Genomic DNA, 16430 nt, shown 5'->3' with positions numbered 1-16430 from the left:
TAGCCCTAGGGTGAGTAATATCCGGCTACCCCACTTTCTATCAATTGCCTCTCCTATCATTTACTTGCATTTTCTTTTCCTTTTCTTAATTCTATTTGCATTGATTCTTATTCACATCACCATCGATTTATCTTCACTTAGTTAGATAGCAATCTTTGTTTTTCTAATCACTATTCCCTATGGATATGATAACCTACTCACATGGGTATTATTACTTCGACAAACCCGTGCACTTGCAGTACAACATGCAAAAGGGTTGTTGTCAGCTATCTTATGGGATGTGTGAAGGCTACCACCCTTGGTAGAAAGAGCTACCACCTCGAAAGTGTGAAAGCCACTCAGGAGGCATCTTGGGAAAGGGCTACTTTAAAGGAATGTGTGAAGCTACTACCTATTCTTTTTGTTTATAAATAAGTCCCGTGTTAAAAGGAACTTACTAGTGGACATAGTGTTGATATGAGTTGAGTTTTTCACACACATGCTTTCGGACTTCATCACATTCATTTTTGATTGGATTGTTTGCTAGAGCATTGATTGTTTTGTCTAGTGTTTTATTTTCTCCATAACTTTAGAATTTTATTCTTTTACCCTCTTGGTGAACCTAAGGCCAAGCACTTCTCTTTTCTTTCAATGAGTTTAATATTTAATTTTGCTTGAGGACAAGCAAAGGCTTAAGTGTGGGGGAGTTTGATAAGTGCTTAAGTAGACATATTTTTATATATGCTTTATATGCATTGAGCATCATTTTTACCATGGTTTATGTCTCATATTGTGCATTTGGTGTTCTTTCGTGCAATTAGGTTGTGAATGCCTTGGAGAATTAAAAAGGAGCAAAGATAGGCTATAAAGGCACAATGTAGAGTGTTCTTGTGCAATTCAAAGACCAGGATATGAGAGGAGTTTATGAATGTGAAGATGTGTGTCAACTTCCAAGGAGATTCAAGTCAATTCACTAGTTGAAAGGGCACAAAGGTAGTCACATCTTCATGTTCTTTCTCTTTGTGAAGATTACAAGATCTCTCGAAGACGCGTCGATGAAGAAAAGTCTTATAGCCTACCACATGATCGTGTGCCCGACTATGTAGCCTCAAGAGGAGAATGTTTGGACCGCGTTTGTGAAAAGTACTGTAATAAAACAATATAGTATTTTTATAATGTAGCAACACTGTAGCAAATTACTGTTCACGCACCCGCGTGAAAATTCCTGCAGCCCATGCGGGCATGTGGAAAATCCACATGGGCTCGTAGGGGCACATGACAGGCGCGGGTTTAGGCTTATAAATAGTCATTTTGCCCTATTCTTTGACATCTTTTGTGCGGCTCTTGAGGGGTGAGACGGCTAGGGTTTGGAGAGGAGGTCTTTGCTGATTTGGAGGGTGTTCTTCACTAACCTTGATAGTTTCCTTCGCCGTCATAGCACTTGGGAAGCCACCAGCGACTTAGCTTCGAAGAGGAATCCTTCAAGACGTTGAACTACCCATCAAGGCCAAACATCACGAATTCAAAGGGGGGGTTTCTCTATGGTTTTTGTTGCTTTTCATTGTATTAATCATTGTTTTGTAACTTGCCCCATAAAGGGCTAAACCCTGGTAGGTATTTGGGCATGTGAACCCTAGGATCTATTCTATTGTATTGATTTGCTTTATGTTTCTAGTTAATCCGAGTTGATTGGAGTTTTAACCTTGTGATTTCATTGCTTGCATGTGTTATTGATCTTTGTGATTGATCTACATTGCATGATGTGTTACTTTGATGTGAGAGGTCTCCATTAGATTTAGAACTTCAAGGTTAAAGAGGGTTGAGAGGGTGAGTCATGAGATAGTGGAGCGTCCTCTTTCTCTTCTGATTAAGTGTTTCCTATCTTCGTATTCCCTAGACTCTATACAACCATATTTGGTGTGAGGCGTGAGATTGAGAGATTTCTCCGCCGAGACCTTGTAGGGGGTTAAGGGGTTCTTCGCCGGGAATTAGGGTTAGATCTATCTTTAGGTATCCCTAGAGCTTATTGCAGTCATATGGGGTGTGAGGTGTTGAGATTGAGCGATTTCTTCACTGGGACCTTGTAGGGGACTAGTACTGATGGCTTGGAGGCAAGGGGCCGGTTGTTCTTGGATTACCTTGACTCATTAAGCTCGGTTTAGAAATATTTAGCAATTTTTGAACTTCATGTTAGATCTTAGGGGAGCATTGCCCGAATTCCCCACTTTTACTGATTGAGATCTCCCTCTATTTTACCCTTGCATATTCGTCTCCGGTATTCATTTTTTCACACATTAGATCACCACATCATTCCATTTATCATTAAGCTAGATAGCAGAGAAGAAGTTAGTACTAGTAACCCTGTTCCCTGTGGATTCGACTACCCAACTCACTGGGTATTTTATTATTTCGACACCCGTGCATTTGCGATACACACACGCATATTCGGACGTGTCAAGTATGGTTGTATGTTCTTGTGTTTTTATGATTTATGTGTTTGTGTTTGTATGTTCATTTCATGATGATCATTGCTCTCTTGTGGCTATTCTTTAAAATTAATTTTGGATAATGGTATTTTGAAAATATTTTTAATTACAAAAATTAAAAAAAAATTATTACAATTATTTTTTTTCATGTAAAAACATTATTTTATCCTAACTTCTCATTTTCTCAAAATTTTAATTATAAAAATATTTTGGGAAAATGTGCAAAACTCAATTTTTGATGTTATATTTTAATTATTTTAATCTCAAATTTTATTATTTTAAATGTAAACCTGTACAAATTATACATACAAGGATATTTTAAAAAATTTAAAACATTACTAAATTAATTATTATATAATATTAATTTTTAATTAAATATAATTATTATAAATTATCATAACATTTCCGATAACATGACTATAGTAACATGCTATTATATCATTATTGTGAATCAAAAAATCCAGTAACATGGACTTACACGCTTTGCCACCATATAATTTTTATCATTATATATTAGGGTCAAAATGTACCTGTTAAAAGTAAATATAAATTTTATTAATTTAAAACTAATAACTGTATCCTTTTGTACCCCAATAATTGCGATGTTCCTCCGGGTTAACGGCCACATCACGCTTTCACGTGTCATGCACACTAAAACCGTTCATAATTTCTCCATTGTGAACGGGTCTGGTTTAGATTCGGTAAAGATCCACATCTTGACCCGCTAAAGTCCCGCATGTTTTATGGATCATTCCCGACCTATTTCATTTTATTTACCAAGTCATACTTTTTGAATTGGTGTAAAGAAAAAAGTCATACTTTGTCAATTAATATTTGAACTTTGATTATGTTCCTGCATTTAAATATCATGATTAATTATTATTTATTGCGTATTTTAAAAATACACCAGTTATTGGTTTTTAAAATTATTTTTTTCCAAATAATTAAAAGGATACGACTGTGTAACATAACTAAAGGGTATAATAACCTGGGTAGTTCCTATATTCTAAATTATCATTTTTGTCTCTAATATTTTTTTTGTCCATGTATGATCCTTATATTTTTCATTTCGTATCAAACAAGTCTCTCCCTACAGCCGTCTAATTTTCCTTCTGTGAAGCTGACGTGGCATTTTTTATGATTAAAAAATTAAAATATAATACCCAGTTTAGTCCCTATATTAATTTGAAATGACCTTTTAGTCCTATTATTTTTTATCTTAGAAAGTTCCTCATTTTTTATTAATTTTTTAAATATATTACTCAGTTTAGTCCCTTTATTATTTCAAAACTGTCCTATAGTCCCTTATTAGAGGGACTTCCTAAGGGTGAAAAAATAATAAAAGAGATTAAATGATTATTTCCCAATAATAGAGGGACTAAACTGGGTATTATATTAATTTTTTTACTCATGAAAAAATACCATGTCATCCTCTCAATCAGAAATTAAATAGACATTAGGGGGAGGGACTCGTTTGACACGAAATGAAAAATACAGAGATTTTATATAGACAAAAAATATTAAAATGACTAAAAATGCACTTTGGGTATAATACAGAGACTATCTAGGGTATTATACCTGATGGTTCCGGAAGGGGTGTGATGTGTTAAGTTCACTCAAAAAACTCACTCAAAGATTAAACACTCACACACAATCAAAGCAAGATAAAGGAGACAAGCAAATTGGTAACCCAGTTCGGCACAACCTTGCCTACATCTGGGGGGCCAGGCCCGGAGAAACAATCCACTAAAAGAGGTATAGGAACAAGGAGTACAACACTCACTCACTCTCTCAATACAAAGAAAATCCTCTCAAGATTGCCCGACGGCCACACACTCAACTCTCACAGAAGAGTCTCTCACTTGTTGGCGCCATCCTAAATCTTAGAGCAGGATGTTTTATATAGACGCACCGACGTCTACAAAGTTAGCTCTTTTAGAATTCTCGGCGGCTTCCTAACTTGGACACCTTCCAAAGTTAGATGTTGCAACACCCAGTTGCAACATTGCCCACCTTACTGAACATGACTGAGTTCTAGCCAGATGCACCCGAATCTGCGACCTTTAACCTCCCGGTTCCTTCAGTCCGTTTCGTAGCAGTTGACTCGACCCGAGCTCCTCCTGCTTGCAGTTGCTTCCTTCCTCACATCACTTCAGAAGGTCTCCTTCTTCCGAGGGGCGTGCCCACCAAGGCACACGTGACCATCCTACCGAAGATAGCCACCGAAGATCTCCCGATCTTCCTTTCCAAACTTGGCCCAAGTTTGGTCTTCCAAATGATCTTCGTTTGACTCATGGAAATATTGTTACTAAACTTGATCTTGTCTTCATCCAAGTTTAGTCTTCAATATCTTCAAGCATGATCTTCAATCATCCATGCTTGGATCTCCAAATCTCTAATCATATCACATGCAATCTTCAATCAATCTCCTCATATGACTAGTCTCCATAAATAGTTCTGCCTATAGATAGCTCTTGAATCTTCCTTCAATATAGTAATGCTAAATATGGTCTTGATGATCTCCTTGGTATGTCTTTACCTTATTTAGTTTGTGTCTTCAAATAGCTTCACACCAAACTAAATCTTTGTGTCTTCAAATAGCTTCATACGAAGTTTAACTTGTGTCTTCTAATAGCTTCACATAATCTTTATGATCTTGAACTCTTGCCAATAATAAAATATTCCTCTCTCTTCAAATAGATCTTTCTAAAAAGGAGCTCTATCAAAGATATGAATAATCATCCCGAATCTTACCAAGGAAAGATAATCATATCAAAAATAAAACTTGCCTTTCTAGAGAAGATCCTATAGTCTTGATGCACTTTCCAAAAATAGTTTATCATCACATGATTGTATTGAGAGAAATATCTATAAAATCTTCAATATAGATCTTAATCAAATCTCCACCTTGATCTCTATTAAATGTCATGATAACATCTTTTGCCACATCATCATCTTAGTCATCTTTTCCTTTGATGAGTCACCACATGCCACGTCATCATCTTCTTGCCATGTCACCACTTGGCTTGTCATATAATGCCAATCCTACGTCATTAGACTTAACAATACCCAACTAAAAACTCAAAAGTCCTCACCTTATGTTGGTTTTCATATTCAAGTTCAAGTTTTTCATAAAATCAGCATCTTAATTAAATAACTTGATACTAATAAGTTAAAAGACCTTTGTTTTAACTTTGATTTGTTAATATTTATTAGAGTAAAGACCCAAAAATAATTATTTAAATAATTTAAGCATTTTAAAAGTGAGAAATACAATAACGGATCGGGCATTGTGAAAGGATCCCAAACCCGACCCCAAAAAAATGGGTGAAAAATCGAACGGCCAGCAAGCATTTTCCACATCCAACCGTCTAAAGGAGCTTGGGCGGGCACTCCAAAGCTCCAAAACCGGCAGGGAAGCCATGAACAAAGAGCTTCAAATCCTCTTCTTCTTCTTCTTCTTCTTCTTCTTCTCGCCATGAGTCCCATCTCTCCCATCCCCTTCTTCGATTCCCAACCTGCTTGAAACCCTAGCAATGGAGCTTCAGAAGACTAAGCTCACAAGGACGCCGTCCTCGCTTCTCCGATCGCCGACGGTTCGCTCCTCCGTGCAAAGCCTCGCCACCCTAGACGAAGAAGAAAACGCCGACGAGAAGAAGGACCACCGCTACAAGAGCCAACAATCTCATCCCCGGCCCCCTCTCCTGCCGATATTCTTTACCTCCCCCTTCCTCTTGCTTCTCTATCTCTACCTCAAAGAGGAGTACCCCTCTCTGGGAACCCTCTTCCTCGTCTCTTTCATCATCGCCTTTGCCTCCGTGATCGCGCGGAGATCCGGCCTCTTGAGAACCGGCTGCCGTGGTGGCGTTCGCCGGGGGGACTCAGTCCAGTGGTTCATCGGGGAGGATAGGAGAAACGGAAAAGAGAGGAAGAACAGTGGGAAGATCGTGCGTGAAGGTGTGGAGTTCTACAGCAATGGTGATTTCTATGAAGGGGAATTCCACAAGGGGAGGAGCAATGGGAGTGGGGTTTATAATTTCTTCGCCAAAGGGAGGTATGAAGGGGATTGGATCGATGGGAAATATGATGGGTATGGGATCGAGAGCTGGGCGAGAGGGAGCCGGTATCGGGGCCAGTATAGGCAGGGATTAAGGCATGGCTTTGGGGTTTACAAGTTCTATAATGGAGATTGCTACGCTGGCGAGTGGCTCAGTGGTCAGAGTCATGGGATCGGAGTGCAGACTTGCTCTGATGGGAGCTGCTATGTTGGGGAGTTCAAGGGAGGGGTCAAGCATGGCCTTGGATGCTACCATTTTAGGTACAAATTTTACAACTTTTGTGTTTCTATGAGCATTTAATTCGTTTTTATTAGGTGTATGGTTTATTTGTTGATGAGTTTCTTAATATGTTGATTTGTTGGAACACTGATGAACATCTATGCGCTGCAGCGCTAATTTGTTTGTTCTTTTTAGGGTTTCGATTTGTTGATTTTCTGTATTTAATTGAATTGGGAAACTGATAGTCGGAGCAGAGATACAGTGCCTTAGTATGGCTCTTTGAATTTAAGTTTATTTATGTTTCTAGTTGTAAGATAGCCTTGACATTGGGTCTTTATGAGCTTTTAATTTGTTTTGATTGAAGATTCTGAATTGGTTTACAGTGTGTATTGATGAGGTTCTAAATCTTTTTCTTTTTCTTTTTTCTAAATGGAACACTGATGAACATATATGCTCTAATTTGATTGATCATTTTTGGATTGAATTTGATGGTTTTTTGCATTCATTGAATTGGGAAACTGATGGTTCGGGCAGAGATGCAGTGCCTTCAGTATGATTGTTTGAGTTTGATATTTTTTTAAGGTTCTAATTGTGAGATATTCTTCACACAGTTGTGCTGACATACTCAGTATCTTCAATTGATCAACCTGACCATAATTATCAAAAAAAAATCAGCGGGTATATGAGTTGTAGACGGGTCTTCTTTTGCTATTTGTTTCGTTCTCATATTGTTGAAAGTTATAAAATTAAGATAGATCACCAACTCTTGACATTATATTCATTCTTTGGAAGAATTCTGGTTCTTTATTCTTGATTGTGTTTAGTTTCTTACATAGTGGTTTGGGATAGGTTTTCGCAAGAAACATCTGCATATTCATTTCTAAAGGTTCTGTTGTCCAATTAGTGATTTGCTGTACAAGAATCAGATAACTTGTAGTTTTCAGACCTTTTTCTTCTGTAGCAAGTTAATACCAAATCACCCAAAAAAATCTATCTTTTTAATGCTGCCTGACTTTTCTCCCTGAAAATAGTTTGCACAAGCAGCATTATTTTGTTATTCCAAGTTTTGACAGTGACCCTGAAATTATGCTATGTGACTACTTATCTGTGTCCAATGCATGCTGCCTTTTGTTGATGGCGCAATGGTTGTTTCTCTTCTAGGAATGGGGATAGATATGCGGGAGAATACTTTGGAGACAAAATCCATGGTTTTGGTGTGTATCACTTTGCAAACGGTCATCATTATGAGGGTTCATGGCATGAAGGTCGAAAACAAGGTTTTGGAATGTATGCATTCCGCAATGGTGACTCTAGATCTGGGGAGTGGGATTGTGGTGTTTTAAAAGGCCCCCACCCAGCAACAGATCTGGTTATCCAGAGGGCTGTTCAGGTAGTTCATGTTTGTCAATTGCATGCAGCTTCACCTTGTGTACAAGCATCTAATAAAAGACAATTAATTTCTGTATGTTTTTCTAGGCTGCCAGAAAGGCTTCTGAGAATGCAGTTCTTGTTCCTCGTGTTGAAGAACAAGTGAACAAGGCAGTAGCTGCTGCAAATAGAGCAGCTACCGCCGCCAGAGTTGCTGCCATCAAAGCTGTCCAGAATCGGATCGATGGAAAGTTTTGCGACTTGGACGTCTGATTTGTAAATTTTTAGCTACTAGATAATAATCAATGAGAGTCAGAGACCTGTGTGCCAAAATAAATGCCTGGGTCTTCAATAGAGATTTGAAGGAAAGAAGCTGACTGACAAGCGTAGGTGTTTTGCAATCCTGATATACATGATCCCACAGCCTTCTCACTTCTGTAACTTGTACATAAACTCTTATGTAAATGATTACAATGTAAGCTTCTCTTGTTTCGCGATATGCTTGGAGTGTTGTTCTTCCGGTTATTTTATGATAAGCTTGGAGTGGTGCTTCTCCAGTGGCAAACTGGTTACTGGTGATTTTGTTGGAATTCAATTGGTTTTCCTAGCTTTGGTTGTTCATTTGATTAATTTTGATTTGGTGAACGCTTATAATTTGTCCTTCAACTGTATGCAAATGTTCATTTCGCTTCTTGAATTCCAAAATGTATCGTCTTGATCACTTTTTGATCATTTTAGTACTTTTGTCCTGCGTTTTAAAGATTTCAGCGGAAAATGTTTTTGCTCGTCTAACCACTCAAATCAATGTTCAAAACTGTCAATAAATATGTTTCAAAAGATATCAAAACGATTATAACTGTAGGCCAATGAATAAAAAATTAAATATTAAATAACTGTGAACACAGAAGTGATCATTCATGGAAAATGAAATCAGCATTTGGAAATTTTAAGAATCAAATTATATATTTTTATCTTTCTATTATATTTTCATGTCTCTAACTTTTTCCCCACTTTTTTCAGCTTTCTGGTTTTAATGATGAAAAGGTGAATAGAATAAAACCAGTGGCCCTATCTGATCCAACTACTACATTTGTCTTAAGTATTTGTTATGTAGCATAACATAGATGTGTTCTTTTTTGCTTGACCCGAGTGGGTTTGTTTTTCTTCTCTTGGTTGTTTTGGTGTTGAAAACTTTTTATTTTTGAAGATCCCAAAGAAGTGCATTGAACTTATCCTCTGGCAATCTTTGTTGATGACTAGGCGCTGTTTTGAACTTGTATGGTAGATTTATTAATGTTTATGACACATCCCTATCCTCCCTCTGATTATTATTATTATTATTATTATTTAGCAGCATCGCCTCTTTCTTGCGCATGCTCATGCCCCGCATTACCAAGCCTCTCTAATTTGGCATCTCAACCCACATAAACAGAAAAAAAATATATATATATATATTATAATTCATCTGTACAATCAATCTCTTGTGAGATCGGTATCTTTAATATTTTATTAAAATTAAAAATTTAAAAAATAAATAAATAAAAACTATAAAATAAACTAAAAATATTAGACTGTGTTTGATTGCCTTTTTTTCCCTGGTAAAATTTTCTACAAGTCATTTTCCAGCTAAATAGGATGTTTGTTTGCCAAAATTTTCCGTAGAAAATTTTTTCACAGACTCTGTCACGTGACCCTATTTTCCCTCAAAGCAGTGAAATTTTTTTTTTTCTGCCTCCACCATGGGAAAAGTTTTTCAGGGAAAACGTAAGGGGCTATATGAAAAGATAACGTGCGATTGAAATATTTAAAATAACTTTTCTTTTAAAAATTTAAAAGAAAAGTTTTTCCTTTTCTTTTAAATTTTTTTAAAAAAATAAATTATATAGCTTGATAATATTTTAAATAAATTTATCTAGATCAGTGAACAGATCCCGCGGCATTTTGATGGTAAGATTCAATTCCACGTAGCGTTGTTTATAATTATAAAATAACTTTTCTTTTAAAAATTTAAAAGAAAAGTTTTTCCTTTTATTTTAATTTTTTTTAAAAATAGATAAATTATATAACTTGATAATATTTTAAATAAATTTATGCAGATCAGTGAACAGAACCCGCGACGTTTTGATTGTAAGATTCAATTCCACATAGCGCTAAGATTCAATCCACTAGCGCTGTTTATAATTTTAATAATTTTTAAAAAAATTTCCATGAAAAATGTGATTTTTTCCGGGGAAAATTGATGCAATCAAACAACGTTTTTTTCCAGGGAAAATGTTTCATTTTCCGTGGAAAAATAAGAGCTCAATCAAACAACAAAATTTGAATTTTCCATAGAAATTTTTTGATTTTCTAGCTAGAAAATAATGCCAATCAGACGATTATTTTTTCATTTTCCATATAAAATTTTTTCATGAAATTTTTTTTCTAGCCATTTTCCATGTTGCTAATCAAACACAGCCTTAAGAAGAATATACGATCAAATATATGTCATAACATTATTAATATGCTTTTCCCTTGGGACCACCATTACTGGTTTTCAAATAACTCTTGGCTTAGCTCATTGAATACCTCATGTTTTTGTTTTTAATAATTTAGCCAGCCTTTGAATCTCTAACCATCTGATTAAGATGGAGGTGATGTTTCATTTATATAGATTTCAAATTGACCAGAATAGAAAATCCGAATTTAAAAATTTTTAGTTTTTTTAAAAAAAATATAAAATATAAAGTGATGAAGAATACCTAGAAAAAAAAAACAAATGCAATCCTATCCTGGTCACGTTAAAACATGGACCACTTGAAATTTAGATTTACATCCATCTTTAACTACGACAAATTTTAAAATAATATTTTATATTTGCAAATATTATGCTACAATGAAGAATTGTCTAAAAGACCATAGTTTGTGCCAATTATTTTATTATATTTAAAGACACAAATAATAAATTGCAGTTAACTATCTTTTAATTTAAATAAAATAAGGTGGTGATTTATATGTATTTGAAAATAAATATTTTTAGTATCTTGACTTTGCTTTATTATATATATATATCAATATATATTATACATACAATTTTTTTCTATGAGTTGCGTCGCTTATCGCAAGGGAAGAAAAGGAGAATTTGCAGGAAAAAGATAAGTTTTAAACAAAAACAGGTGGTGGTCCAGACATGATGTTTGCTAGGGTAATCAACGCTATAGAATAAACACTTGAACATGATGGTTGCTTGAACCATAAGTCACTGAAGGAGGATTTCTTTGCCCATTGCTTGAACCATAAGAGAATTCTTAAATAGTGTATTAAATATATCCTCAAATATTGTGGGGACCTCAATCGATATAAATTTCAAAAGATTTGAATAGCATTTGGGGATTTTAGAAAGCTGTCTATTTTTGAAATTAATGAACCTGCCTTTTCTCTTGTGATCCTTTTTAATTTCTTTGTCAACAGTCAACACTAAATCTAATCATAAAGTATTTGTACATGTTCATGGCTTGGTGGTTGGTTTACTGTGCTTTATAATAAGAGTTCAATCTAAATCAAAATAACTGAATTAACTTTTTTTTTCCTAATTTAAATTAACCTAGAATACTAGGGATTTTACAAAGCTGTCTATTTTGAAATTAATGAACCTGCCTTTTCTCTTGTGGTCCTTTTTAATTTCTTTGTCAACAGTCAACACTAAATTTAATCATAAAGTATTTGTACATGTTCATGGCTTGGTGGTTGGTTTACTGTGGCTTATAATAAGAGTTCAATCTAAATCAAAATAACTGAATTAACTTCTAATTTAAATTAACCTAGAATACTTCTAAAATTCTGAGCAAAACTAGATTTTCAGATTCGCATGACATGAACATTTATAATAAAAAATAAAAAATTGCAAGTTATTTGTTTTGTCAGAGTTTAAATTTCTTCTTAAGCATTCATTTATAATTATTTGCAGATTAACTGTTGAAGCTTAAATATCTTTAAAGCAAGTTTTAGAATTTTCAATTATTTTTAACTATTAAATCCTAAATTGGATACTTGTTTTTGAGAAAAGATGAGGGACCGGGCTCGATTATCATTTGATTGAATAGTTGCATCAACTTCTATATATATATATAGTGGGTACGTCGTAGAACGTCCGCAGTTGGAAACAATATAGGTGATAGAAAAGGGATAGAAAGGAATGGGTGTGGTACCCTGTCTTAATTTTTGACCTCGGGCCTCTTTTTAGATTTTTCTGTATGCATTAGGGGTAAACTGGTCATGTAGCACTAGTGGCATCATTGCATGATTGCACAGTAGGTTGTGTGCGAAAATCAGCCGAAAACCAATGGTAAAACAGTCTTTTGGATTCTTTTCTTTCTATTTTCTATTAGAAGGACATTTTGATCATTTTCAATTATTTAAAAATAAAAAAGAAAGGATAAGAGAGCAACGTTATTGCACCTCTTTCTTTCATTTCCTTTGTTTCTTCTTTTGTTTTCATTCTTCTTCCTTCTTTGGCCGATCACTCTATTTTGAAAAAAAATTTCTTCAGCAAGCTTTTCTGATGAATCAACGCTCCATCTCTTTTCATCTCATTCTCTTGAACTTGGTAAGGCTTCAATTCAAGGTTTTTCCTTTGTATTTTTCTCGTATTTAATCGTTCTCGTAAATCTTTGAAACCCTAAAAATACAACATGGATTGGGTTGTTTTTAGGCTCAAAATTGAAATCAGTGTTGTGGTTATTCGTTTGTGTGTATGTTTGTAAAGAAATTTTGTGATTTAGTTTTGTAAATCGGCAAGAAACCATTGAATAAGGTCTAGGTACTATAGTAATTTCTTGGTACTGTAGCAATCCCGAGATTATTGTAGTACGGAAATTTTTGGGCTTTTCTTGTATTTCTTTGGTCCAAATTAAAGCCCTTCTTACTTGGAATTTATTGGAACTAGGTTTACTCCAGTTTGAGGTCGTTTGGGTCCAAAATGGCATTGTTTTCCCTGAAAAACCCTAGAGTTACATGTTCGATATGTAACATTGCATTGCATGCATTTCAGTTTCCATTCTTGTGTTCATTGGTTCTTGGATTCCCTGATTGATTTTAGGTGGCGAAGCATCTTTCAAGGGGAAGAAAATTGCCAACCAGTGAGTGCGTCTCGAGGCGAGACGGCTAGTTCAGTAAGTGGTTCAATTCGTAATTGCATAGATTTAATAAGAGTATTATAGTATTTCTTTTTGTGTTTCATAATGTAAATTTGATGATGAATAAGATTTCATTTGATATATATATATATATATGGATATTTTGAGCATGGAGTTATTTGGCAAAAATGGTTCTAGTATACTTATACGTATGTATCTTGAAAGAAGTATGTTTACATGTATATGTATTTACATATAAATGGAATATGGTTTGATGTACATTTCTGTATTTAAGCATTGTATGGTGGATTCCTTGAGTTGGAATTGGAAAGAATTGCACAATGACATTTAGTTTTGATGGTGACTACGGACTTTAATCCGACACTACAATGTGGGGTTCCACAATCCAGCCTGATGGGATGCGGCTTGGTCAACCCTGAGTTTACCCTAGTTAGGAGGTGTACGGAGCCATTGACAAGGGGGACTTTTATGTGATAAACTTGGGGTCATGACACGGGGATCTCAGTGGTCAACACTAAGGAAGGCAACATATTGAATTTTAAAAATCTTAAAACACCTTGGTGGTCCCGTAACTAGTCATGGCCACAATTAGTTTGGGAATTGTTTGAGACCAGCCTGTATTTTGAGTGGTGCTCAATGTATTGAAAAATGTTGCTTTTGTACTATTTATGAATCATTTTGTTATCTGTTAATCTGTTAAATACTTGGAACTCCTTTTATATGTTATTATTATTGTGGTAATTAATGTTTGAAGTGTTTTACTACTCTATTATATCTATGTTGTCACCACTCACCCGGGTAACATCTGTTACTCATCACTCTTTTTATTCTTTCTCAGACTGCGAGGTTAGACTAGGTTGTGCTGGGCATGCAGTAGACTGACTTATCTATTTCCCTTGTCTAGGTTAGTTGCAGTGTGTATGTAAACTCTATGGATCCTCTAGACTTGATCTTTTATGTGTTGTTCTTGTATTTTATATTTGTACTTTCTGGTTGTATTTGAAACCCTGGTTGGTTATGTTGTAGATTTTGTCTCCTAGTTTAGTAACTGTGATAGCAGGTGTGGTTTGAACCTTACGGTGACTAGGAGGTGGGACACTATAGGGTCCACTTCTTGTTATCGTGGCGATTGCGACATGCTCGACTAGGGTTGGGGAATGACAATGGGTTCATTCAGTGTCTGTTTGATTTTTATAAATTTTTTTTATAGATGCTAGTAGAAATACGGTTGGACGGTTTCACTGTGCAACTGTTCATAAGCACAGTAATACCATTTATGTTATAACCAACATGATACTGTAGTTATAACCAATGTATTACTGTAGTTTCTTTTTAGCCGAACACTGTATATATTTTTTTTGGTACTATAGCAGATGGCACTGTAGAAGCCCGAGAGTTGCCTTGCTTTCTTCTTTGTTTATCTTCCTTCTTCAACAGAGCATCTCTTTAGTTTCCAAATTTCTCTGCCAATCGATTATGGCGAATTAAAGCTTGAAACCTCTCCCTTTCTTACTCTTCAATTCAGTAAGAGTTTCGATCCGACTTTATTTTCATTTTTTATTCATATTTTCTTGTATTTGAGTTTTTTGAAAACGTACATATAAATCCTAGATTTTTCTTGATTTGTGGGTGATTATAGCCTTAAATTGAATTCATTAATTTTGTGGTTTCATTGCAGTTGATGTTTGTAAAGAAATTTCCATGTTTAATGCTATAAATTAGAGAGGAAATACTTTTGTTAGGGTAGAGTTCACTGTAGTAGTACTTAGTTACAGTAGTAATATTATAGCACCGGTGAACTTTAGTTGTTTCTTTAGCTTCTTTGGTTTAGAGTGAAGCTCATACCCTTATAAATTCTTTTGTTTAGTAGTAATATAGTACCGGTGAACTTTAGTTGTTTTTTTAGCTTCTTTGGTTTAGAGTAAAGCTCAGACCCTTAGAAATTCTTTGGTTTAGTGGTACTATAGCACTGGTGAACTTTAGTTGTTTCATTAGAATTAAGGGTTTGACACACCTCTTGTGTGTGTGTACCGCAAGTGCACGGATGTCGAAGTAATAAAGTACCCTGGTGAGTGGGTAGTCGTATCCATAGAAAATAGTGCTCGAAAACACAAGTATTGCTATTTAACTATAGTGAAAATGATTGAAGGGATGTGTGAATAAATATCAATGCAAGTAAAAATAAAGAAAAGAAGAAAGAGATGCAATAGAGATAAGAAGAGGCAATCGATAGAAAATGGGGTACCCAGATATTACTCACCCTAGGACTATTGTTTCAAGTGCAAGACTAATCATTATGTCTCCTAACTGATATTTAATAAGTTGTGGAAATCCAAATACACATGGTCCCAAACCTAAGGTCAACCGTGGCTAACCCTACACCATGCCCCGATGGAAAGGAATACTTTGGACGCCTCACACTGTGTAAGGTTGCTTAAAGCTTTAGGGACCCCAAGTGATAAACCCTATTTTCTAATATAGATCTAACCCTATGGTATAGGCAAAATACCCATAGTCACAATTAAGCCCCAACACTAAGGATTACTTCAACACTTCACTTTGCTGCTCACGCAACTAAGCCCCAATGGAGTTTATCTCTTAGCACTTCACTTTATTGTGACCGCAAAGAACTCTTGGAACGTGGAGGTAGGATAAATCACATCGTAAGGGAAAGGGGGCATTCCGCTATCTCTCGACTCACCCTCTCGAGCCTCTCCAACCTAGCTTTGTCTAATACTAATGAAGTATCACTCATTCACAAGGATTACCAATGTAGATTCTCAACCCTAGTGTCACTCTAAGGAAAAATCAATTCAACAAGATTTCAAGGTTGGAACTCAATTAAAACATCAATTAAAGAAACATAATAAAGGTCATGAAACAAAATCATCCTAGGGTTTACAAGTCCAAGCACCCACTAGGGGTTTAGCTCTCCATGGAGCAATACACAATCAATAAGGAAATCGAAAGTAAAAACATGCTATCCATAGATAAAACCCCCTAGCCACGAGCATTTCCAAAGGTGGGCAAAAAATGGGAAAAAGATCTTTCAAAATGTCTCAAGTTGCTGTACTTATAGGGGCTAGAATTGGGCATCCACACTGGCGTGTGGAATTTCCAGAAATTGATTTCCTGCGTGCTGTGAATAGTAACTACTACAGTACTTATGCTACAATGATTTGCTG

At 35.4% G+C, this 16430-nt stretch overlaps 1 protein-coding gene across 1 annotated transcript; it reads left to right on the top strand.

The window, feature by feature from the left end:
• Positions 1 to 5801: 5801 nt before the first annotated feature.
• On the top strand, positions 5802 to 8607 carry LOC120263945 (junctophilin-1-like). The gene is made up of 3 exons (XM_039271927.1): positions 5802 to 6783; positions 7904 to 8132; positions 8219 to 8607. The coding sequence occupies exons 1-3, from the start codon at positions 6002 to 6004 to the stop codon at positions 8381 to 8383; spliced, it is 1176 nt and encodes a 391-aa protein (XP_039127861.1). The 5' UTR covers positions 5802 to 6001; the 3' UTR covers positions 8384 to 8607.
• Positions 8608 to 16430: the final 7823 nt, after the last annotated feature.

This window comes from Dioscorea cayenensis, chromosome 6 (assembly GCF_009730915.1).
Source record: "Dioscorea cayenensis subsp. rotundata cultivar TDr96_F1 chromosome 6, TDr96_F1_v2_PseudoChromosome.rev07_lg8_w22 25.fasta, whole genome shotgun sequence".
Lineage (NCBI taxonomy): Eukaryota > Viridiplantae > Streptophyta > Magnoliopsida > Dioscoreales > Dioscoreaceae > Dioscorea > Dioscorea cayenensis.
Note: the sequence above shows the minus strand (reverse complement) of the source record. Positions and strands in the feature narration are given on the sequence as shown.